This window comes from Triturus cristatus, chromosome 4_1 (genome assembly GCF_964204655.1).
Source record: "Triturus cristatus chromosome 4_1, aTriCri1.1, whole genome shotgun sequence".
Lineage (NCBI taxonomy): Eukaryota > Metazoa > Chordata > Amphibia > Caudata > Salamandridae > Triturus > Triturus cristatus.
In genome coordinates, this window is record NC_140585.1 from 250,261,164 (window position 1) to 250,285,843 (window position 24,680).

General features: G+C 43.8%; 1 protein-coding gene across 6 annotated transcripts in view; it reads right to left on the reverse strand.

The window, feature by feature from the left end:
• CNOT4 (CCR4-NOT transcription complex subunit 4) overlaps positions 1-24,680 on the reverse strand; it is a 753,420-nt gene that overhangs the window by 118,974 nt on the left and 609,766 nt on the right. For 4 of the 6 annotated variants that reach the window (XM_085651989.1, XM_085651990.1, XM_085651988.1 and 1 more), the window contains exon 11: positions 21,988-22,473. The exons of the other annotated variants lie outside the window; for them this stretch is intronic. In XM_085651989.1, the coding sequence (XP_085508115.1) occupies positions 21,988-22,473 (486 nt within the window). The remainder of the gene's footprint in view (positions 1-21,987; positions 22,474-24,680) is intronic. 6 annotated transcript variants of the gene reach the window in all.

The window sequence follows — 24,680 nt, forward strand, 5'->3', positions numbered from 1 at the left end:
CTGATTTCCATATGGCTGGGTTCAAACTGGAATGGCATGGGGAGCAAAAAAAACGATGGTTTTAGACCCAGATCTCTGTACTGGGGTGAATGTATGACATTGTTCTGCATTCTGTCCATCATCTGTTGTTTTTGCATCATCTAAAAGGCAACATTATAACTAAGTACTTTGTAATATCTGTTTTAAGAAAATCTGGCTCTGGCTGGGGAAGGGAAATGCTACTTACCAGTATGCATCTGTTCTTGGCATGTAGAGCTGCAGATCTACACACTATGCATAGACCGCCATCTGGTGTTGGGCCCGGATGTTTGCACTTTTTTTTGTCCTGGAAAGTCTGGAAGTCACGACATAGGTGACTCTTCCTTAGGATCATAGTGCGTATGGGTATCGGCTCCATCCTCAGATTGTTTTTCGTCAGCAGGGAAATGATGGAGCTTTGTAAGAAACTAGAAAATGCCCTTGTATGCTGTATCTAAATCAGATAATACTGGAACAGAAAGAAAGCCGGGGAGGCGGGTGGGCGTGTGTAGATCTGCAGCTCTACATGCCAAGAAAAAATGCATACTGGTAAGTAGCATTTCCCGTTCGAGGCATATGAGCTGCAGATTACACACTATGCATAGATTGTAGAGCAGTCCCCCTCCTTAGCGGCGGCCACCAGTATCTGTTGCAGTAGTCTGAAATAGGGTTTTGAGTACAGATTGGCCCACACTAGCTTGTTTTGATTGCACATCTACACAATAGTGTTTTGTGAATGTAGCTGCTCTGCAGATGTCATCCAATGGAATGTTCCCTAAAATTGCCATAGAAGCCCCTATTTTTCTTGTAGAGTGGGCTCTAGGAGGAACAGTTAAAGTACGTTTTGCTTTGTGGTAGCAAATTAGTATGCATTTAACAATCCATCTGGCTATCCTGGACTTTGATACGGGATTACCTTTGTGTGGTGGTGAGAAAGAAACGAAAAGTTGTTTAGTTTTTTTAAAAGTTTGTGTGCACTCAATGTAATAGAGTAATGCTCTTTTAACATCTAAAATATGTAGAACTCTTTCTGCGACTGTGTGGTTGCGAGAAGAATAAGGGCAACTCCACAGATTGATTGAGGTGGAAGGGAGAAATTACTTTAGGGAGGAATTTAGGATTAGTTCGGAGAACAACCTTATTGTGATGAATTTGTAAGAAAGGTTCCTGATTAGTTAGTGCCTGTAGCTCACTAATTCCTCTTAGAGAAGTTATGGCCACTAGGAAAGCAACCTTCCATGTTAAAAATTGTAGCTCACATTTATGTAGAGGTTCAAAGGGAGGCCCCATTAGTCTTGTGAGAACGATGTTTAAATTCCACACAGGTGAGGGTGGAACTCCCGGAGGAATTATCTTTTGAGTCCTTCCATAACTGCTTTGATGGCAGGTACCCTGAATAGTGGTAAATGTTGTCTATTTTGTAGATATGCTGCTATGGCAGCAAGGAGTAGCCTAATAAGACGTATAGTCTAAGTTGCACCTTTGTAGGTGTAGTAGGTAGCTTATGATGTGTTGGATAGACACACCTAGGGGGTTAATGTTATTGTTATGACAATATATCCCAAATCTTTTCCACTTGGCTGCGTAGCAGGCTCTAGTGGTAGGGCGTCTAGCTTCCTTAATGATGTTCATACAGTCAGGAGGAAGGTTAAGGTAACCGAATTCTAAGATTTCAGGAGCCAGATCGCAAGGTTGAGTTGAGCTGGTTCCGGGTATCTGATCTCTCCACGGTTCTGGGTTAAGAGGCGCTGAGATAGGTATAATCTTTGGTGCGGAACTATGGACAGTTCCGGCAATGCGGTGTACCACGGTTGTCTGGCCCAAGTTGGAGCAACTAGAATGAGAGTCAGTGAGTGTTGCCGTAGTTTGTGCACCACCAGTGGTATGAGGGGGAGAGGCGGAAAGGCGTACGCAAATCTGCTTGACCAGTTCATCCATATCGCATTGCCTTTGGCCAATGGGTTTGGGCACCTGGCAGCGAAGCTTGGGCATTTGGCATTTTCGTGGGTGGCGAAGAGGTATATCTGTGATTGCCCCCACATTTGAAAGAATGGTTGAACTTGTGAATGATGTTCCCACTCATGGATCTGTTGCGTTTGACGACCTAACAGATCGGCTATGGTGTTTTGGACTGCTGGGACATGTTGGGCTAGGAGAAAAATGTTCTGAGGTATAGCCCATCTCCATATGTTCTGTGCTAGCTGAGAGAACAGCAGAGAGTGTGTCCCACCTTGTTTCTGTATGTAGTACATAGCTGTCATGTTGTCAGTGCGGACAAGAACAGTCTTGCCGGATATTTGTTTTTGGAATGCTTTTAATGCTAGGAATATGGCCAATAATTCCAGGTGATTGATGTGGAATAACTTTTGTTGAGGTGTCCACCTGCCCTGCATGGTGTGATGTAATAGGTGAGCTCCCCAGCGGGAGAGCGATGCGTCCGCAGTCATGACAATTTGAGGAACTGGCTTTAGGAACGGGCACCCTTTGGAAAGGTTTTTGGTGTTCTACCACTGCAGAGAGCAGTGAGTGTGACAGTCTACCAACACCAGATCTGTTAGCTGACCTTGAGCCTGGTTCCATTGGCGTGCTAAGCACTCTTGTATGGGACGCATCGGGAGTCTTGCGTGAGGCACTATGAATGTGCAAGAGGCCATCATCCCTATGAGCTGCATGAACACTCGAGCTGGAAGAGAGTGATGCGGCTGAAATTTGGTGAGGAGAGCGAGAATGCTTGCTATCCTGGCTGGACTGGGATAGGCTAGCGCTTTTGAGGCGTCTATTGCGGCGCCGAGGTACTGTTGCGTGTGAGAGGGTTGCAGATTAGACTTGGTGTGGTTTATTGTGAACCCCATGTCGTGAAGTAATTGGATAGTCGCGCGAGTGTGATGAACACACTGGTTGTACGAGCTGGCTTTTATGAGCCAGTCGTTGAGGTATGGGAAGACATGAATGTGTTGTCTTCTTAGATGGGCTGCGACTACCGCTAGGCACTTTGAATACCCGTGGTGCTGCTGTGACTCCGAAAGGGAGTACTTTGAATTGATAGTGCTGCCCGTCCACTAAAAACCTGAGATATTTTCTGTGAGCTGCGCGAATGGTAATATGGAAATAGGCGTTCTTGAGATCTAAGATAGCCAGGAAGTAGCCCTGTGAAAGTAGAGGGAGGACCTGCTGAAGTGTGACCATGTGGAAATGGTCTGATTGTATGTATAGGTTTAGTAGCCTGAGGTCTAGAATAGGTCTCAGAGAGCCGTCTTTCTTTGGTATGAGAAAATACAGGGAGTAAACTCCCGTGTTTTGTTGATGCAGGGGAACTAGTTCTATTGCACTTTTTTGTAGTAAGGAAATTACCTCTTGTTTCAGGAGTGACAAATGTTCCGTTGACATTGGACGCTGTTTGGGTGGAATGTTTGGGGGGTAGAGGTAAGTTCGAGACAGTAACCCGATTGCACTATTTGTCGCACCCACCTGTCTGTGGTAATGTTGGTCCGGACAGGAAGGAACTGTTGTAGTTTTCCCCCGACCGGAGTGGAATGGTCCGCGGGTACCAGAGGGAAGTCATTGGGCAGGGGTGGAGGCAGAGCAGGTGGTTAGTCTTGTCTCTGCCCTTATTATTGTTGCCTCTGTATTCTCCTCTCTGATAACCTCTGGTGAAGGTTGATTGGGTGGGAGCCTTGTAAGAGGTGGATTGGTTATCAGACGAGTAGCCCCCAGAGTTGCCCTTGTAGGATGAGCGACGAAAAGAACGTCTGGGAGCTTGCGATTGTAAGGCTTCCATTGATTTGGCTGGGTCTGTGTCCTTTTTCATCTTTTCAAGGGATGCATCAATATTAGGGCCAAAAAGGTGTTGTTGGTCGAATGGTTGGTTGAGGATAGAGCTTTGCACCTCAGGTTTAAAACCGGAAATGCGTAGCCACGCGTGCCTGCGGAGAAGGACACTTGTGTTTACTGCTCTGGATGCTGTATCGAGTCATAAACAGGGCTATACCCAAATCACCCTATGATACCTGGGTATAAGGGACAATATATATATCAAGGAGAAAAAAGGAATCAAGGAAATAATACATCAATCATTCGTGAAGAGAGCACATTTAATTACCCCTTCAAGAGTATCAAATATTCATTTTGAGTACATCTGACATCATTTTCAAAATATCACAACAACAGGCGCTTATTCAAAGAAAGACACAATGACATATCACACAACATCAATTCTATACATAACACACAAAATCTACTACACATAACAATTAACCTAAATACAAATTATTAACATCAGTGTCCCCTTCTGAATTGCAGGCGGACCACTGGGAGGTAGTCGAACACAGGGGAAAACACAGGAAAAAGGGGCAAAAATGGCCCGAAATTTTACAGGTGTCCCAACAACAGTCAGTGAATCACTAAGGCTCTGGTGACTCCTCCATCCAATGTCTGTCTCCATCCAATGTCTGTCGACGTGATCACGTTTCAGCCAGAATTAGCTTATGGCCTCTTCAGGACAGGGGTTGAACAATAACTAAAACAATAAAAGGAAGCAACATTACTCTCATCCAAGACATCCCTAGAACACGGAGTGGTGACCAAGCAGTGCATACAAAGCCAAGATCCCACAAAGGACTCCTCCACAGTGAATCAAATCAACCTTACATCCCATTAACCTCGAAGTGACTAATAGAAAGAAAGAACTAGCAAGAGGGGAACAAGAGCAAAATGATATAAGTACAAAGCCCTCAACCAGGCCTACCATCACCAATGTGCACATCCTACCAATTAACTCGATGGTGGTGATACCATACCAAATAAATTATCAAAGAACCACCATCTGCATAAATCACAATTATTTCCAAAATATATTACAAGGCCAAAAATAAAAGCATTACACCCCTTCAACAGAATCTTATCCTAATCCACTTACATGTATCTTCCTTATTTCTATCTTGCGTGACTGTTCAAACGATACACAACAAAGTTCTGCCAACCAGGAGGATGAACAAAATAACAAAGTATCACATATATGCGATGGATATATAATATACATATGCAGGACAATCATTCTCGCTGATTATAACCTCCAGCAACATCCAGGAGACGCTCTTACCTTAGAACCGCTGTGCGCGCTTGCGAACAGATACTATCCACGAGATCCGACCACCGGTTCTCCACTACGTTTCTAAAAACACAATCAGGATATACTATCTTTAGAGCCCATAGAAAACCTCTATATAAGTCTATAGCAGCGTCACCAAGACTAATGGTCCACTTACTAGATAGAAGTCGAGTCAGTCTCCGCAAGCAATCCTCGCTGCAACGCCACTCCCCACACACTCAATGAGGTGTAACGACCGGGCGTTACGTGTCCTACCCGGAAATAAAACTCCCGCTCTGCACAGATTCCTCCTCCTACCAGCAGTAACATAGAAAGAGGACTGGAAAGTGGCCGATACGCTCTTCGTTCTGCCTCAGTATTTAATCGTCTACAGTCCACAAATGACTCAATATATAAAATTACAAACAAACAAAGGTGTCCTGCTCCCAATAAAAGTAAATCCATCAGCGATACCACACCGCACTAGGAAAACATATCTACATTAGTAAATACACCCCTTAAGAGAATGGAAAAAAGGGGGTGGAAAAAAGGGGGGTGATGAGGCAAAGCACCGCATGCACAGCACGGCCACCACACCGGAAGGAAAGGAGAGAGCACAGCTCCCATCTACACACAATTTTTTGCATTATATAGATATATACACCTATACAATTATACAATACATTTATTATGAACATAACCATAACTGCGAAGGAGAACCCTACGGTTGAGCCACCGGGGGTTTACATTGTATGCATTATATACTCTACATGTACACAGAAAAAGTGTGAGCATCAAAAATCAAACACACTCAGTCTAGCGCACCCTTAGATTAGCGCGCCCTTCCTGGAATCACTTGAGAATGACTCAGTCTAGAATAGCAAGGCGGGTCAATTCCCAATCAAAGCCCAGACCTCATCACGGTCATTTTCAACCTTACCCCACATATCAGCCCTATTACCAATATCCAAGGGCTTACCCGCCTCCACCCCCTTTTTTAGACAGAGGTGGGAACAGGGGTCGCGGGTTCCGAAGAGGATGGCGTACACCCTTGCCGCAGAATCAGGAACAGGGATTCTTCAGGACACGCAACAGAGTATACAGACGTTAAACCACAATGAGAGTCATAGTTGCACTGGCACTCGCGCTAATCTAAGGGTGCGCTAGACTATGAGTGGGTTTGATTTTTGATGCTCACACTTTCTGTGTACATGTAGAGTATATAATGCATACAATGTAAACCCCCGGTGGCTCAACCGTAGGGTTCTCCTTCGCAGTTATGGTTATGTTCATAATAAATGTATTGTATAATTGTATAGGTGTATATATGTATATAATGTAAAAAATTGTGTGTGTAGATGGGAGCTGTGCTCTCTCCTTTCCCTCCGGTGTGGTGGCCTTGCTGTGCATGCGGTGCTTTGCCTCGTCACCCCCCTTTTTTTCACCCCCTTTTTTCCATTCTCTTAAGGGGTGTATTTACTAATGTAGATATGTTTTCCTAGTGCGGTGTGGTATCGCTGATGGATTTACTTTTATTGGGAGCAGGAAACCTTTGTTTGTTTGTAATTTTATATATTGAGACATTTGTGGACTGTAGACGATTAAATACTGAGGCAGAACGAAGAGCGTATTGGCCACTTTCCAGTCCTCTTTTTATGTTACTGCTGGTAAGAGGAGGAATCTGTGCAGAGCAGGAGTTTTATTTCCGGGTAGGACACGTAACGCCCGGTCGTTACACCTCATTGAGCGTGTGGGGAGTGGCGTTGCAGCGAGGATTGCGTGCGGAGACTGACTCGACTTCTATCTAGTAAGTGGACCATTAGTCTTGGTGACGCTGCTATAGACTTATATAGAGGTTTTCTATGGGCTCTAAAGATAGTATATCCTGATTGTGTTTTTAGAAACTTAGTGGAGAACCGGTGGTCGGATCTCGTGGATAGTATCTGTTCGCAAGCGCGCACAGCGGTTCTAAGGTAAGAGCGTCTCCTGGATGTTGCTGGAGGTTATACTCAGCGAGAATGATTGTCCTGCATATGTATATTATATATCCATCGCATATATGTGATACTTTGTTATTTTGTTCGTCCTCCTGGTTGGCAGAACTTTGTTGTGTATCGTTTGAACAGTCACGCAAGATAGAAATAAGGAAGATACATGTAAGTGGATTAGGATAAGATTCTGTTGAAGGGGTGTAATGCTTTTATTTTTGGCCTTGTAATATATTTTGGAAATAATTGGGATTTATGCAGATGGTGGTTCTTTGATAATTTATTTGGTATGTTATCACCACCATCGAGTTAATTGGTAGGATGTGCACATTGGTGATGGTAGGCCTAGTTGAGGGCTTTGTACTTATATCATTTTGCTCTTGTTCCCCTCTTGCTAGTTCTTTCTTTCTATTAGTCACTTCGAGGTTAATGGGATGTAAGGTTGATTTGGTTCACTGTGGAGGAGTCCTTTGTGGGATCTTGGCTTTGTATGCACTGCTTGGTCACCACTCCGTGTTCTAGGGATGTCTTGGATGAGAGTAATGTTGCTTCCTTTTATTGTTTTAGTTATTGTTCAACCCCTGTCCTGAAGAGGCCATAAGCTAATTCTGGCTGAAACGTGGTCACGTCGACGGACATTGGATGGAGACAGACATTGGATGGAGGAGTCACCAGAGCCTTAGTGATTCACTGACTGTTGTTGGGACACCTGTAAAATGTCGGGCCATTTTTGCCCCCTTTTTCCTGTGTTTTCCCCTGTGTTCGACTACCTCCCAGTGGTCCGCCTGCAATTCAGAAGGGGACACTGATGTTAATAATTTGTATTTAGGTTAATTGTTATGTGTAGTAGATTTTGTGTGTTATGTATAGAATTGATGTTGTGTGATATATGTCATTGTGTCTTTCTTTGAATAAGCGCCTGTTGTGATATTTTGAAAATGATGTCAGATGTACTCAAAATGAATATTTGATACTCTTGAAGGGGTAATTAAATGTGCTCTCTTCACGAATGATTGATGTATTATTTCCTTGATACCTTTTTTCTCCTGGATGCTGTATCGGCCACATCGAGAGTGCACCAGATGGAGGTGTTGGTGGCAATTTTACCCTCCTGTATGAGGTCGGCCTTATTTTTGTATTTGTCTGGGAGGTGTTGTAGTATGGACACCAACTCATCAAAGTGAGCTCTATTGTATCTGGCTAACCGGGCCTGAGTGTTTGCGATGCGCCAAATGTTAGCTTCCTGTGACGCTGTTCTTTTGCCAGAGGCGTCCAGGAGTTTAGACTCTTTGTCGGGCGGAGCTGCATCACCTGATGTTTGCGAGTTAGCCCTCTTTCTAGCATTTGAGACCACCATGAAGTCTAATGGAACAGGGCCGTTAATGTAAGCTGGATCTGTAGGGGCAGCTTTGTATTTTTTCTCAATTCTAGGATTGGTGATTCTAGCCCTAACACGGTCTTTAAATACCTCTGTAGCGTGTTTAATAAGCCCTTTGAGCATGGGTAAAATGGATGTGGACCTTTGGGTGGTGTCAAAAGCGTCCATTAAAAAATCCTCTTCGACCAGTTCTGTATGTAGGTTGACCCCATGGTACTGGGCAGCTCGGTGTACCACATGATTAAAACTCATGGTGTCTTCTGGTGGGGGAAGGCCTAGAGGGGTAGAGGTCATCTTGCGGGACATTAGGGACATCAGGCGTATTATAGTCATCCATGGGGTCAGGGGAAGCTGGTGGACTGGGGTCCCCTAGTGGCAGGTAGTCCACACCGTCCCCTGTGTCATCATATATGTGTCGTCATCGTCTACTGGTGTAGGGGATGGCGTAGGAGAACGAGGTGGTGGGGGGAGGTGGAGGTAGAGGAGGTGGAGGTGGAGAAGGGACTCTAAGAGGTGATGTGGCTATGTCCCTCTTTTTAGGTGGTGGAGCTGGTGCAGGCATGTCCAGTGGTCTTTTCCTGGAACTCAGTCAATTGACCAGTTTTAGGGTCTTTAGTTAGAGTTTTTTGTTGAGGGTCTGGTCGAAAAAGCTCTTCTGAAGAAGGTTGGGTGTTCGGTGTCGACTGTCGGTATCAAGGGCTTTTTCGGCACCGGCTCCGGTTTTGGGCTTGGAGCCGTGTGGTTTATCAGTCTGCGTGCTTCTTTGGTGTCGATGGTTTTTTCGGCTCCAAAGAGTGAGTCCGAACTTTTGGGGAGTGGCTTTGTCGACTGTTTTTTCAGTGCCGGGGAGTCACTGTTTGGTGTCTTCGGTGCCGAGGGCTTGGCGGAACTAGCGGTCGGCACGGAGGATGGGTGAGACTTCTTTTTCGGTGCCGATGATTGGGCTTCGGCGCTGGTGGCAGGCAGACTCGAGCCCGAGTCGCCGGAAGGCTTCTTTGCCGGGCCCGAGGGCGGGGCATGGGAAGCAGTGTGTCAGTGTGCACCTGTGCCCAAAGGGGAAGGTGTGACCGCAGCCTTTGTTGTTGTAGGGATTTGATCGGGGTCGACCACTCTACTTACGACCCGTTGAGCCGGAGTCACTTCTTTGACGGAGTCATCTGCTCCGGAGGCGCTGATGAGACCTTCTTCGACCCGCTCCTCTGGCACATCAACACCCTCTTGGAAGATGTCGTTGGGGATCGAACTAGACGAGCAAGCCATGGTCCTTCGAGATTGTCAATCCCGGATGGTCGTCTTCGAGCAGAAAGAGGCACAAGTTAGGCAGTCTCTGGCTTCATGCTCCGGAGAGAGGCTGAGGTTACACACCTCATGCAGATCGGTGTGGGGAAACTTTGACCCACATCGAGGACACTTTTTGAAAGGTGTCCTTTCCATGAGCCAGATGCCAAGGCTCAGGTCGCCCCGAAGGCCTTCTTCGACGACCGGAATCGAAGACTTGTAGAGATTCTTGCCGATTAGGGTTCGCGATCGAGACAATACCGTCGAAAGGGTGAAGGATTGCGTGTTGAAACAGGAATCGGTAACGGTTCCAAACTGGAGCGCGAGAAACGCATCCAAGCTCGATGGCGAAAAAACAATCTGAGGATTGAGCCGATGCCCATGCGCACTATGATCCTAAGGAAGAGTCACCTACCTCGTGAATTCCAAAGACGTTCCAGGACAAAAACAAGTGCAAACATCCGGGCCCAACACCAGATGGCGATCAATGCATAGTGTGTAATCTGCAGCTCATATGCCTCGAACATTTCCTTTTGTAGTCATTGAGCTACTGCTCAAACAGTGGCAGGAATTAGGAATTTTTCAGCTAACTACAGCCAACCCATCATCAACACATGAAAGGGAATTAGCAATGTCCTTGATTGAAGGGTCTCTAATCACACACACCATTGTTTGCAATATTTCCATGGAGATATTCAAATTTGAGGCTCTTCTTACCAGAAGATCCAAGCATGCCCATGAGGGTAACACTGTTGGAGATCTGTGTCACCTGCATGTCTTGGACCTGTGAGGAGAGGAAAAATCTCTCAAAGGAGAATGAAGAGCTTGTAAAAGAGCATGCCCACCTAGAGTTCATGGTTACAGAGGCATTTTTCGAATAGTTTACATCTTCTGCCACAAAACCAGCCTTGGCTAAGGGGCTTCAAAGGGTTCCCAAAATGGATGACAAAGCATGGAAGTCATAGGAGTTGTCAGTTATGCAGCCTGTGAAAGTGTGGTCTCTTAGAAAGCTCAGGAGAGAATGTCGATGGCAAAAATCTTGCCCCTGATGTGGGTGACATTGAGAGGTGGCGCGATAACGGTACTGTTGCAGAATAAATGTTGGAGTGCTGTTGACAGGAGAGATTTACTTGACACCAAAGGTAAATCAATTCTGTGAGTGTAAAAAATGAACGGTGTGGGAGACAGCGTTGTGTGCTTTGAAGTGGAAGACTTGCTAGATTGGTCATGGTGACTCATTAGGTCTCGCCTGACCCAGCGCATGCGCTGGTCTGGCGAGACTTATTGAGAGGGCTCCAAAAAGTGCTACCAGGCCAGCCTAGAGCTACAGTGCATGTGCGCGGACGCCGCGTTTTACCGCGACTACTTTCACTTTCGCGGCCGCAGGGCCGCTTTGATGTTTGATCGTGATCACTTTCGCAGCCCCACGGCCGCTTTGCATAGCCAATAGGTCTCGCTTTTGGAACCTTATAAGTATTTAGTTATGCAACTGTTGCATGGCTAAACACTTATAAGGTCCCAAAGGCGAGACCTATTGGCTATGCCAATGCTTTCTTTTTAAGGTAGTCTTTAAGAGCAAGCATGCCGAGGCTTTCAACACCTACGCCATGGTCTTTGACCAAAATCAGGAACCTACACAGGGAGAATGATGACCTTGTTTTCCAAATTTCTCAACTTTTTCTGACAGCTAACTGTATAGCATTCGGTGAGGATCCTTTGGTGTTAAAGGCACAATCCCAATAAAAAAAATTGTGTTCACTGTAGGGTTTTTCACATCTTGTTTTCTCCTTCACCCTTAGACCTTCCAACTTGCTACATAGACTTACTTATTCCATCTCTATCCTTCAGATACTTCTGGCTTTAAGGGTCACAATCCATCATGGAATGAGGTCAGCCACCACACATACCAGATGTTGGCCTGAAGCAGCCTTCCTTAACCCATCCGAAGAGCAATTAATAAAAAGAAAAGGCATCCGACAGGTAAAACACCGGCAGAAAAGAAACAAAGGGGCTTTATTCGTTTTTCAGGTGTAAAAGATGCAAAGTGAAAACACAAAAAGGAAAATTGAGAGAAATCTATTTGAAATAGAGGTGGGAAAACACCCAGTGTTTTCCAAGACTCCATTCACAAGAGACAGAAAAACAGAACAGACTGTAAGGCAACTGCCAGTATAACAGAGGTACAGTGAAAGTCTCTGGAGACTTAGCGGGACAGTATGCCTTTTTTGACTAAGCGTACCAGGCTGCACCTCCCATTACATGGACATCTAGGAATAGGTTTGTGTTATAGGTGCTGCACTGTAGTTTTGACACAGGGTTTTTTGGTGTTACAAAATGCCAAAAATCTGGAAAATCTTGACTAGGATAGGCTTTTGGAGGGTGCTCTGTAATATATCATTCCTTTTAAACTAATAGATGTACATTTGTGTGCTTTCGGAGGCCCCACACGTAGCGGGGAAATATGGACTGGACCTGGAAAGCTTTTGTCAGCAAGGCTCTTGCCCTACCAGAGGGCGCCACGCGGCTTCACATGGACTCCACAACACCCCGGAAGTGACAGAGCAGAGATGCTTATAGCACGCTCCTGAATGTTAATACTGGTTCCTTGCTTGCATCTTTCCACACCCTCAGACGGCGAGGGTTACCAATTGGAGTACCAGTGTACAAATGCCTAACTTGAGACCTTTTGAGGTATTAAAAGAGGTCACATCACAGAATGGGAAGGCAAAGTGGTATCTTTGGTTAGATAGAGCATCTACCAAAAAGGGCATTACCAAAGTTACGTTTTTCTTTTCATCTGTACTTCTAAACAGATTCCTAGTCTTAGAATAGATGCCAAAGCAGTACCTCCCAAGGTACAGGTTTTCTGAGGTGGGCTCAGACCAAAACGTTTTGCAGGACCAAGAGAGCGAAATGTACTCTCCACCAAACCCAACAGTCAAGGCAGTAGTGTTTCATGACCGTATGCACGGACGCCCACGTCTCAGCCTGGCCAAGCAATCCGAGAGCCAATACGGTGGTAACGTTAGTCCTAGTGGAATGGGCTTCCAGACCTTTTTGGAGATATTTTTTGCTAGTTCAGAGCAGATCTTAATCCTTCTCTGCAGGATCCTCTTCCCCCACAGACTTTCCTTTCTTTGCTTCGGAGAAATCCACAAACAGCCGATTGTCCACACTATTTTCCTTGGCACAGTCGGTGTAAAAGCTTAAAGCTCTCTTAGGGTCCAGCCGATGGGGCCTCTCCTAAGAGGGAGAAAGAACATAGGTAGATGGATTGCCCAACATGAAAGGGAGTTATGACTGTAGGCAAGAGTCCTCAACACCATCTTGTCTAAGAAAAATGAGATTTATGGCAGTTGCAAGACCCTGGTGCTCACTTTCGAGATGAGCTGATGTAATTAAAATGAGGAAGACTGTCTTTAAAGTCAGGAGTGAAGACCAAATTAAGAGCTTACTGTGGCAACACAAATAGTTTGGGAGGGTACAGGTGTGTCAAACAATTTATAAACCTCTTCACAACAGTACATTTAACGAAGGCCGGTTGGTCTGGCAAACAGACAAAAGCCCAACAAATAACCTTTATTAGAACACTGGAATGTCGGGAGGTCCACGTAAGACAATGGAAAGCTCCGAGCTTCTAATGGCTGGTAAAAACCCAGAGCTCTCAACATTCCAATGTTTGTCGTTCACAGCTCAAGCTGTGAACAAAGGCCTCCGGGGGCCCAGGACGATTTAAAATCCCTGCAGGCTCCCGGAGGCATTTGCTTTATTTGCAAGAAAATTCCGCCCTCTAGTGGCAGAACGTTCTAATAGCCTTTTAGTCCACCGTAGCTGGGCTATACTGGCAATTAAAGGCCCGCTCACATGGTAAAGGCCCACGCCGAACGCTAAGGCAGACCTTTAATTGGTGGTATAGCCCGCTTCAGTAGGCTATAAGGTTATAATAGGGTGCACTGCAAGGCTTTGATGGGCCAAAGATACACAAGAAAATAAGACCGCTTGTCATGCATTGGATCGATCTTGCAGATACCACACAAGCCCACAAATCTATCAGCATCTGGCATAAACAGACTTTGTGGAAGTCCGACAGGGATAACATATGCCACTTCGGACAGCAGATCAAACTAAGTTAACTGCCACTGTTCAATCGCCACACATGAAGATGTGGATTGGGTGGAGGACCCTGGCTTTTAAGGAGATAGGCGGTCTTCCCAAAGTGGCAGCCTGATCAAAGGACAGGTGCTCATGCCCAGAAGCCATAGGCGCCATACTCTCCTGGCCCAATCAGAGAAACTAAAATAACTAGCACCAGGTCGGAGCAGGCGAGCCAGAGGTGGCCTACAGGAGTCCCAAGTTTCGTTCTAGTTGGAATCCATCCTCAAGCAACTGTTCTTGCAGGTATTCCAAAGTGCAAAATTGTTGACACTGCCCTATTCAATGGTGGCCAAAAGAAGCTCAAGACTAAACTAGCCAAAGATAACATTTGGCTTCTGAAGGCACCATACTGTTGCTGTTATGTCCCGGGTTCCGACCGCTGCGCATTCCATGGCCCCACCAGCGATGACCGACTTCTGGAAAAGGACCGTCGTCCTTTTCCGCGAGATGCTAGTGAAATGGAACGAGGCCGCTGGAGCTAGTAAACTACAGCTCCCAGCGGCCTGTACAAAACGAAGACGCACGTGCACAGGAAGTGACGCGTCGCGAGGTCAGGGCGGCTACGTAAGCCGGAGCCGGAGAGGAAATGCCAGCAGATTATTCCGGATCGCAGGAGAGACTCTTTCGGGGGAATCAAACTGCCGAGTATCCCGGGTGGGGTAAGGGTGTCCGTGACACCGCCAAGACTCATTTTCTAGACGCTAGCGTTCTATCGTTAGTGGCCTCTAACATAGGAAATAAGTAACTGACTCCCCACACCCAACTGCTAAGAGTGTTTCCTTTGGAGTATTTTCAACCTTGCTCATATCTGGTGCGTTGCGCACACGTAAAGACTGGTGACAATACCAGGTAGTATAGTGTTAGTACCGCAAATTGACTACTTGAGTCAGGACTGTTTCTTCATTTCAAGTTCGCTACAAATACAATGCAAGCTGCTTCATATGATGCTATGAAAATCATGTATTTATAAGTGTGTGTTTGTCTCGTCTTCTAGCAGGGGTTGTTAGAGTGGTAGCTGAGGTAAAGCAAAAAACCTTCTTCCCTTGCAAAGTCTATGCACACACCCTTTTGGGTGGGTAACAGGGACACGTCCACAAGCTGAGTTCATGTTATCGTACTGTGGTGATTTGTGTTTACATGTTTGTCTACAGTTCTGCAGGCTGAGCATTACGCAAGGACTTCTACAACGTAGAAAAACTAGGTAGCCAAGAATGTATAATCGCCCTTCTTGTAGCTGCCAGAACTGGTTCTTTTGCTTTACAGGTAGACCTGATGAATTAAGGAGGAACAAAGCATGTCATGAGGTGTTGTACATTAGTGTAGTGTGTTCTAACAAACCTCTCTCTTCACAGGTCTCCCTCCCCGCTGTTCCCTTCCCCGATTGACACCCTTAAGCTTCCGTGCCTTTACGGCAAATCAGAATTGAGGTTGTCAATAGGTGGACCCCATTGAGCAACGAACCGATCCTGAGAGGCCTCCGAGGGACCATGACCGTTTCAAATGTCTATCTAGAGAGTTGGCCGGAAAGGCATTAGGACTCTACTTGTTCCCTAGGCTTTCAGGTATAGAATGCTTTGTCAAATAGTCTGGGTCACTGGTGGCTGGTCTCTATTGCTTGGCGACAGGTTGACTGACCAGAGGGCCTGAAAATGGCTTAGGCCAAGTAGCCATGACAATCTGTGAGTCTTGTTCAGTGGCTCACACGAGGTTGGGCCATGTTGAATAATCTCAGTTAATATATTTGCTTCTTACACAGTGGGTAACTAAGCATAGAACCTCTGCTCTTCACACTACTACAGCTTAAAGATGCACTTTCTTCCACAAGTGAAGAGTCCAGCACAGTTTCTTTAGCTGCACCTAGTCCTCTGGTATTATGTAAAGCCAGATACAGCCAGTCTTCAGTATTGTGAGTGGTGAGAAGGTAGTATGCCTCTGCATCATCACCACCATCACCATCACCAATGCCAAAGGGAACATTTTGCATAACCGAGATGGATTCAAATAAGGCGTGTAGCCTATGATAATCCTTGCATCGAGGCAAATGTTGAGGATTAGATTCTGGATTCATAATGACTGGCTGTGCTTTTGTAATATTGTAGGGTGAAATAGGCCTGACATGGACCAACATCAGATCAGAGTCGAAGACCATGGCTGGTGCAGATGGAATCAGCACCACCACATGAGGGACTGGCGTGAAGCGAGGACCTGGAGTGGCAGTCTCAACTGGCATTATTTCAGGCCCGGGAACACATCCCAAGAGTTCAGTTTGCGCCAGGGGAGGGCATGCTGGCAGGAGTCGAACTGGGGGCCATGCAGCTTCATGGGCCTTTAATGTGAGCCAGAGAAACAGAAGCTTTACAAAGTGTTGCACCATGGCCTCCTTCAAAGCTATTTGCTTCGGGTTAGACAATGGATCCGGGGATTAAAAGCATGCCAGAGCCAGTTATGAGACCGGATCAGAGTCAGAAGATACTTGTGAGGTAGTGAGGTATGTCTTTCAATTGATGCTCTTGCACTTTCTCACTCGATCTCGAAAAGATGATTTGCATTGAGTCTTTCTTAGCTTTTTTGCTCTTGTACAGCGTTTTTGACTGAGACTTAGCGGAAGCCTTCGAGCATGAAAAGGGCTTTCAATGGATGGATCTCTTGAATGAGATCACAAGTGGCTCCATGACCCGGAGCAGTAGTGCGACATATATCTCTATTATGACCTCTCCCTATGTTCAGCAACAGAGTTTTTTGCCTTCTGCTCCTGGATTTGCCTTCAGGTATATGAGGGCACATTTACTGTACGATTCAGTTGTGACCAGAGCCCAAGCACCAGAGAAATACATTGTGGAAGTCAGACATCTGATTTCAGCAGTCTCAGCATGAACTCCAGTGTTTTCAGGTGAGACGTCTTGTAGATGAAATTTGGCAGTCTTAGGAAGACTGACAAAGTTGGGAGTGGTCCTCAAACACGTCAATGGACCTGGAAAGAAAGCAACAGACATCAGCACACAAAGGTGGCCCTTGAATGTTGATCCACTCCATCACTTACAAGGCAATACAGAGTCACCACTGTCCCATACGCTCCATGTGTCAGTACACCAGAATACTGCTGAAGGAGTCTCTGGATCATGTGTCTGGGATCTGAAAAATCTGCCACTGATTGAGCCATTTGAGTATAATATGACTGTTACATGTACCATTAACAAGCATAGCTAACAGATGTACCTTTAACGAAGTTTGTAAGATACTGAATCATAACACTTACATCTGTTATGATATTTTCAAAGTGAATATGTTGACATCATTTCAAATGACATGTCCTTTTGCAGACTAACACTTACATAGAGTGCATCTGACCTCCTGTAGGTTAAACTTGAACTAAGATTTAAGGACCATGATGCTAATTGTAAATTTGTAGGTTCTAGACGAACAGACTTTTTTCTTTGTATGGCCAACATGCTGGACGGTGCTGTTATAGTTTGACTATTCTGTGTAGTGACAGTGTTACAGACACGAGTACCATAGTGGTCTCGTCCACTATAGAGAAATTAATATGAATGTCAGGTTCAATAACCTGCATTTCTGTATTTCTTAGGGTATCAGTGATATTGCTGGAATCATCAATTACCAATTGATGGACACTGGGTTTTCCCAGAGATGAAAGGTGCCGATTCAAGAAGGCAAAGTTCTGGTGTTAAGCATTTGCATATAAAAGCGATTTATGGTTTGTATTCCCCAGACCATGAACAGATTGTTTAAAAGTTCTGGTGTTAATGCCAGTTCTTGCGATGTTCCTGTTTGTCTGCTAAAGGCATCTAGGTGTGTATCTGGATATTTTTCATATTTGGCAAGTGATATGTTACAAACAACTCCTACCGTTAGAGTACAATGCCAAATGTCTTCAGCAAGTGTCTATACTGTGCAAGACCTAGTGCCACCTTCAATTAAAACATTTACTATTGTCAGTAATTCAAAAATTCGAAAAAACACTAGTTGGCACAATAATGCACAGCAATGTATAAGAATGTTAATCTTTAAAACATATGTTTTTCCTTTTACAGCAGACACTATCATAGAAGCAGCCACAATATACCAACATCCATTGTCTCAAAAAGACACTTGTATCTTGGCTCTTCTTTTTTTCAGGCTTAAAGAGAAGCAGGAATCACTAATTGTCACTGCCAAAATTAGCAAACCCTCTTGGAGATAAACCATTGCATTTGTTAACAACATTGAGCTGAGGGTGCTTGGAAAGTGTCAATTCCCTTACCTCAATCAAAATTATCTCAAGTCACTGCTTCATGGTAGGGTGTGTATTTGCCATTAAAAGGCATAGAACAGTTAAAGAATAATAGGCAAATGTACAGCATCTTCCTCTCATGGCAGGTGCTCTAACCAGAAGACATACATCGTGGAAAGCGAAGGTCTATGAGGATCGATTAAAGTGTTGTAATGACCAGTGAACATGCATAGATGATCACACTTAATCTTTATTTGGGGTGTGTATAGTTCAGACAAGCTGTGGAAGGGACATAATTTCACCAAACCATCCATCCCAGTGAAGACCCTCTTCATCTAGGATGGAGAAACCATATATAGACAAGTCTAACTGAGATGGCTGCAACGATGTGCACTTACCCACTTTCGTCAGAAGTGTCATACAGCCCAAAATTATCTGAGTGACGATTCGGCGATACCATAAATGAACTTCACAAAATCACTTGCAGGCCACATTATCCCCTACAAATCTTTCATATTTTTAAACCGCGAACAATGTTAAGGTGGTCGTGTTATAACACTGTCAGTGGTCAAAGGCAGAGTAATTATTAGAACCCTTCTTTCTCAATGGATGAGAAAACAATTACAACAAAACTGGCTTTGAAAATATATAATAAAGACGCAAAAAATTATTAGATTGTATGATATATATTTCTAGTGTTTACAGATCCTCCTATAGTAAAAATGAAAATAAATTGAAACGGAGTATAATAGACATAGGCTGTACATTGTAGGTTCTTTATTTTTAAGTATTTAAAACCGTGGAGACCTAGCGCCAACAAACAGCAAAGTGTAATTAAATAGAGCATTTTTATTAGACTGATTATATGGCATTAGTTAGTGAAATTATAGAAAAACTGCTTCTGGGCTCTCCCAAAGCTTGAACACCAAATTTATCTTTGGAGAAGGTGTGCTGCAATACATTTATATCACAGTTGGGCTCAAATCCTCTGAAAAAGGATGAGTAAACGGTGGTGCGGCTAGGGTATTAATGTTTTCCCTTAAATTATTTAACAGAGGCGTAAAGTATTTCATAATTACTAGATCCACCTTCGCGTAAGGGTAAAATATTTTGGCTTGCTGGCTTCCTCATTCCCAGCCAAAGACAACCCGATTTAAATTAATTTTACTCTGGCTCTAGACTATATTTATCCAAAAAAGAATCAGGACAAAATATTATCTTAATTTGTGAAATATTTTTATACTGACTCAATGTTACTGGCGTACGTAGAATTCTTTTCATTGTGTGAAACCGGTCCTAGTTTGAGTCAGACAGTAGGTGAGGTACCAACTATTTCGCCTGCAGAGCTTCTTTTATGTTTTTTAAGTTGGCATTACATGATCACTTTAAAGTACTGAGCACTTCAGCTTCATCGAGTCCTGTTTTTTCGATGCATAGCAACCATCTAGTACAAAAAAACATATGCCGCTCCCAAGACAGCGAACATCAATTGAGGCCCCCTTTACTCCAGGAGAACCACTAGCACAGAACGGAAACAAGAGCAGAGGAGGATGACGTCTACTTAACAGACTGCCATTGATATACTATGGCTGCAATTAAATCATATTCTCTTACATTCCCACTGTGTACAGTATAGTGGAAAGCAAAGAAACGGACAGGAGAGCAGAGGGCCAATGCACTGCAGCCTAAGCCCTACTTTCATCAATAGACTAACATGTAAACCACGATGTGGACCAAGATCAATGATCGAGAGTCAAGAAAACACACACGGTTATAATCAGTAAATGAAACAAAAGACTCTGCAAGTGTAGCAATTAAGGGGATGAAAATATGATGGACGCTGGGCCGAAATACAAGCAACCCCAGGCATATTACTTTAAATTAGGTATCAGTGTTTCCTTTTAGATGCATACTGAAAGTAGATAAATATATTATCAAAAGTAACTTCTTAAAGGCTCTTTTGAGCCAGTGCACTGGAGCTGAAATCGAGTCAATGACAATTCATCATTCCAATTTGTTACATTTGTGCCTGGATTCTCAAAAGACTGCAGAAAATCAAAGTTGTTGAATCATAAAGTAAGGTGTCAATTAATTAGGATCACATCTGTGGAAAGAACGCATATTGGTTAATTGTCCTACAGGATTCTGATTTTTCCCACTCCTCCAGATAAATGACTGGGAAAAAAAGCTTGGATTCAACTGGGCAGGTCCTTTTAGCATGCCAGCCTGTCGCATACATGTGGCATGAACTGCCTAAATAAGGATCTGGGTCTGCAGTCATCTTTTCTAACTTAAGTTGTGCTTGAACTTACACCAGCATGAAGCACCACACAGGTACTACGGCCCAGGAAGAGGACACAGGAAGCAAAGTTTGATCAAGGTTCTGTATCACATTGTGAGTAACAAATTCTCCAGACGGAGTCAAGTGAGCAAACAACATGCAGCACATTTTCCTGAATAATTTTGAGATTTAAGCAGTGTCCAACCACTATCGCTTTTGTTTAAAGAATATTCTCTGCTTCATTCAATTTCTAGGTCTAAAACTTTGCTAGACTTTCTAGAGCTTATAAGCTTAATAAATAAGTCAGCCGATATTTTTTCTATTGTCAAAACACTTCATGTTGGTGGGAAATTACCATATGAAGAGTAGGGTACTCACAGAAGTGGCAAAAAAAGTTTAGATCATTTTTCATCTGTAAGAAAATTAGCTTTAAACAAGGTATCCATCAAACAGTTCATTTTAACAGATGTCAAGGTGAGAGGAGCTAACAAAGTTTGCCTTTATAAACAATTTTCTTCATCCAAGACTATAAATATTGCATTGCTGTACCGACAGTAGAATTGCTTTTTACCTGCATGAACCATTTCACACTGACTCACTAACATATCATTAAGTTAGTGATGGATTTACAATGCCTCAAAGCTACGTATCTACTTGCTACTTCTAAAGTTAAATATTTTTCACATGTTCCTTGGATCCTGTAGTCTCATTTTAAATCCACTGACGAGATACAGATTTGAGATGTAGGAAGCATCAAATCACTTCACTGTAAATCACCATCATTTTCTAAACGGTTATTCAAACATTAAAATGTTTTGTCCGTTCAATCTAACATGCATAAAACTTCAGTATGATTAAAATGCACAAGCAAAAAATATTCATAACTTTTCAAAACCCTGATCCTCTCTCTTGCTTCCGTAAGTAACAACTAGCGTAAACCAGTTTTTAGGAATCCTAATACAAAAACGTCACTTAAAACGTTCAGGCAAGGCCTACATTTATAAATAAAATGAAGTGAAATACACGTTACAGGATGACTATGTTCGGGATAAGTTTTTTTTCTTTGTGTTAAAGATCATCAAGTAGAGTCCCTCTTGATCAAAACATTTCATGTTTCTAATCAGGACATTGAGGGTCTTTCTGAAGTGTTTACTGGTAAATATATAGATGGATAAATTGGGTGGTTCACCTAAAGGGAGGCTAAAAGGTGCTCTGCAGTTGCAAGTTTGCAGAACGGGAGACCCCGCAGCAAACGTTCAACACTTTAGTTTTAATATTTAAACACCAAGTTCCAACTCACAAAAATGAGAGCTTACAACCATGGGTGCAGTCCAAGTAAGACCGAGTCTGCTACTATCACTTTTTGACTAAAAGGCACTGTGAAACCTGATTCATAAGTGCTCCATCAACACTTAGCATTACAAAAAATCCACATATGATAAACCCTCCCTCAGGCTAACACCTCTACAAGCCTCACTCTGCCCTATGCCCCAGGGTCAGAGAAGTGGAAATCAAGGAACGAAGAATAAAAAAAATTCTTGCATGTTCTTGCAGTACCCTGGTTTCACCTACCTGCTATAGGAATCCCTCCCAGGCCTGTGTTGTGCTGTTGCGCGAGATTTAAGTCCAAGAAATTGCTATTTGAGGTTGGATTTGCTGTGTGGTTCAAGTGCATGATGCTATTGCGAGGAAAAGACATCCAAGGATAGCGGGCTGCCTGGCCTGGAAAGCTGAACGAGTTGTAACCCGCCCTGTGCTGAAACTGTGGGAACCGCTGTGGCAAAACAGAAAACGTGCCGCCGAGGGAGTTGGTGGGTGCAGTGGGATGCAGGTAGCTGGAGCCAGGGCCTTTGGCAGTTGTGTGAGGAGAGGGGTTCTGAAGAGATGTGGGCGAGAGGGAGGGCTGGTCTTGGACCGACAGTTCCTTCTCAATCAGGTCTGCTAAGGCTTTGCGGGTGATATCGAAGGGATCAAACCCCAGTTCATCCTCCTGCGGTTTGGATGAGCCGAACCCAAATGCGGCTTGCCAGTCTGTGGAGGAGGAGACGGGGATCGTTTCTGTCAGAGGAGGGAGAAGAAGAAGAAGATGGATAAGATTAATTGCATACACATTAGGCAACAAAACAATGACTCCAACCTTTTGCTAACACAGGATCTGTTCTTTCCCTTTTGAGAAGCCACAAAACTGTCTGCTCAGGCTCTGGGTGGGTGAAAAGAGTTGATTAGAAATAATAAAAAGAAACTAGCTTGTCACGGTCTACTTTGCACCTGCGGAAACATTTTTAACAGATTTGTGATGTTTAGACCATCAGCTTGTCTGGGATTACATTTATTCTCAAACTGCGCAGGTACGTCAAGTCCTATTTCATGCAATCACCGCGACATGGAAAAACCAAAAACAGTAGATTTACCAGCACTTGCCAAATATCTGAGGCTAAATAAAATGTGGTAAAGTTACTTCAACAAAGTGTTGCTCAGGGGTGTGAAATTGAATACAATATATACTTGTCCATGGGGCAGAGTGCTTCATAAATCTACTTGTCCTGTACAAAATCCACTTGTGCCTTTGGTGCCATGCAGCGCAGCGACAAATCATGGCAGCAATCTCATTATATGAGAGCTCTGATATAGCCTCTCTGATTATGCCAGGGCTCATAGTAGTGTTTGAATAATTGCAATCCCCTTATGTTGCCACCTTTTCGCAGATCTACATACTGGGGCTGAAGGTAGTGGAAAGCAATAGTTCCAGGGCTAGAATGCCCTTTTGAGTCTAGGCAAACCTCCTAACTTGCATGTTTTCCAACAACTCTTTTCTAATCTTTTCCCATACTGAGAAATATTGGTAATTTACTCCTCACAATGGCAGATGTAAAACTTCTTCCAGAGTTGGGAAAGTGAACTTGCTAACACTCAGATTTTCGCATGAGCAAATCTACACCTACATATTTGCTCACGCTAAAATGCAGTTCACAAATATTTTCTAGGAGTACTTTTGCTTGTCCTACTTCTGTAAATTCTTGGGAATTCACGAAAGCCATATAGCTGCACTTAATGCAAGGACACATACTATGGGTGCATTTTTGAGACTTTCTTTAATAATTGGGCCCCTAATTTGGTCTGGCGTTGACCAGGACCTTTTCTATTTATTAGAATTCTGTCTCCCTCTCTCTGTATCGGCTGGCTTCACAGTGAGTGACAGCATTCTGCTCTTTCACAAGGAGCATATCGGCACACAAAGTATTTTCGTTCAGTGCCAGTAACTACTGTGGCAGCGTGTGCTTTTGGAGACCAAAAACTATTTTTGCTTCTGCCAATGATTGTTAGAATGCATTCTTGAGTGCTGAACCACTAATAATGCATGTTTTCAAATTTTGTTTCCTTTAGTAGTATAGAGGGGCTATAATTTGTGTTAATTGCACCACCAGTAATATATTATAATTTGCCCAAAACCTTTGTTGACAAGTGCGGGACTCTATTGCCTCGACCCCTCTTTGTTTGCATGTGAAAATGTTTGTTATAATGATGGGGGCCAGCCAGCTACCACACCAAACAGGTTTTACTAGAGCCATGCCAAAACAAGTCCCACATTGACCAAACTAAAAAGCTGACCATCAATTTCAGACCTACTGGCTTAGCCAATGCTTGTTTATTTCGGTTTCCCAAAATCATATTGAAACTGGTTACACTGATTTGCCATTATGAATATTTCTGGGAAATACTAGCATGCATCAACACGTTAGTAAATGATGCTGCAAAGAAATGGTACCTGAATTTGTACAGTAGTTCAGCAAAATGTTTTTTTTTCTGCTTTAATTTTTTTATGAACATTTTATTTTGAAAGCAAAGAATCAATTTTGCTTTCAAGCTTCTGCAAATATTTGCATCAAACCAGAGAGCATTCTGGGAGCATTATACATAGCCTCCCTCACACTGCTAACCTTTGAAAACTTGGGTACACATTTTTATACTGGAACCACGGTCAGTAGTGCAGTCAGAGCTTACAACATTTACTTAGAGCGCTCAACCTACTAGTAAAGGCTTTCAAATAATGAACCATATATACAAGTTTGACCAGCATTAACATATGGACAAAAATATTACCTTAGCTGCAGACAGAGCCCTTCCCTGATACATAATGTGGTACTGCAAACTGGCAGTCAAAAGGTTTGTGCTGCAGGGGGTTAGGCCTACTTGCCCCAAGGATAAAATACACATTGACCTTGACCCCAAACAATATGGGCGTTGGATACACATTCATGGTTGCT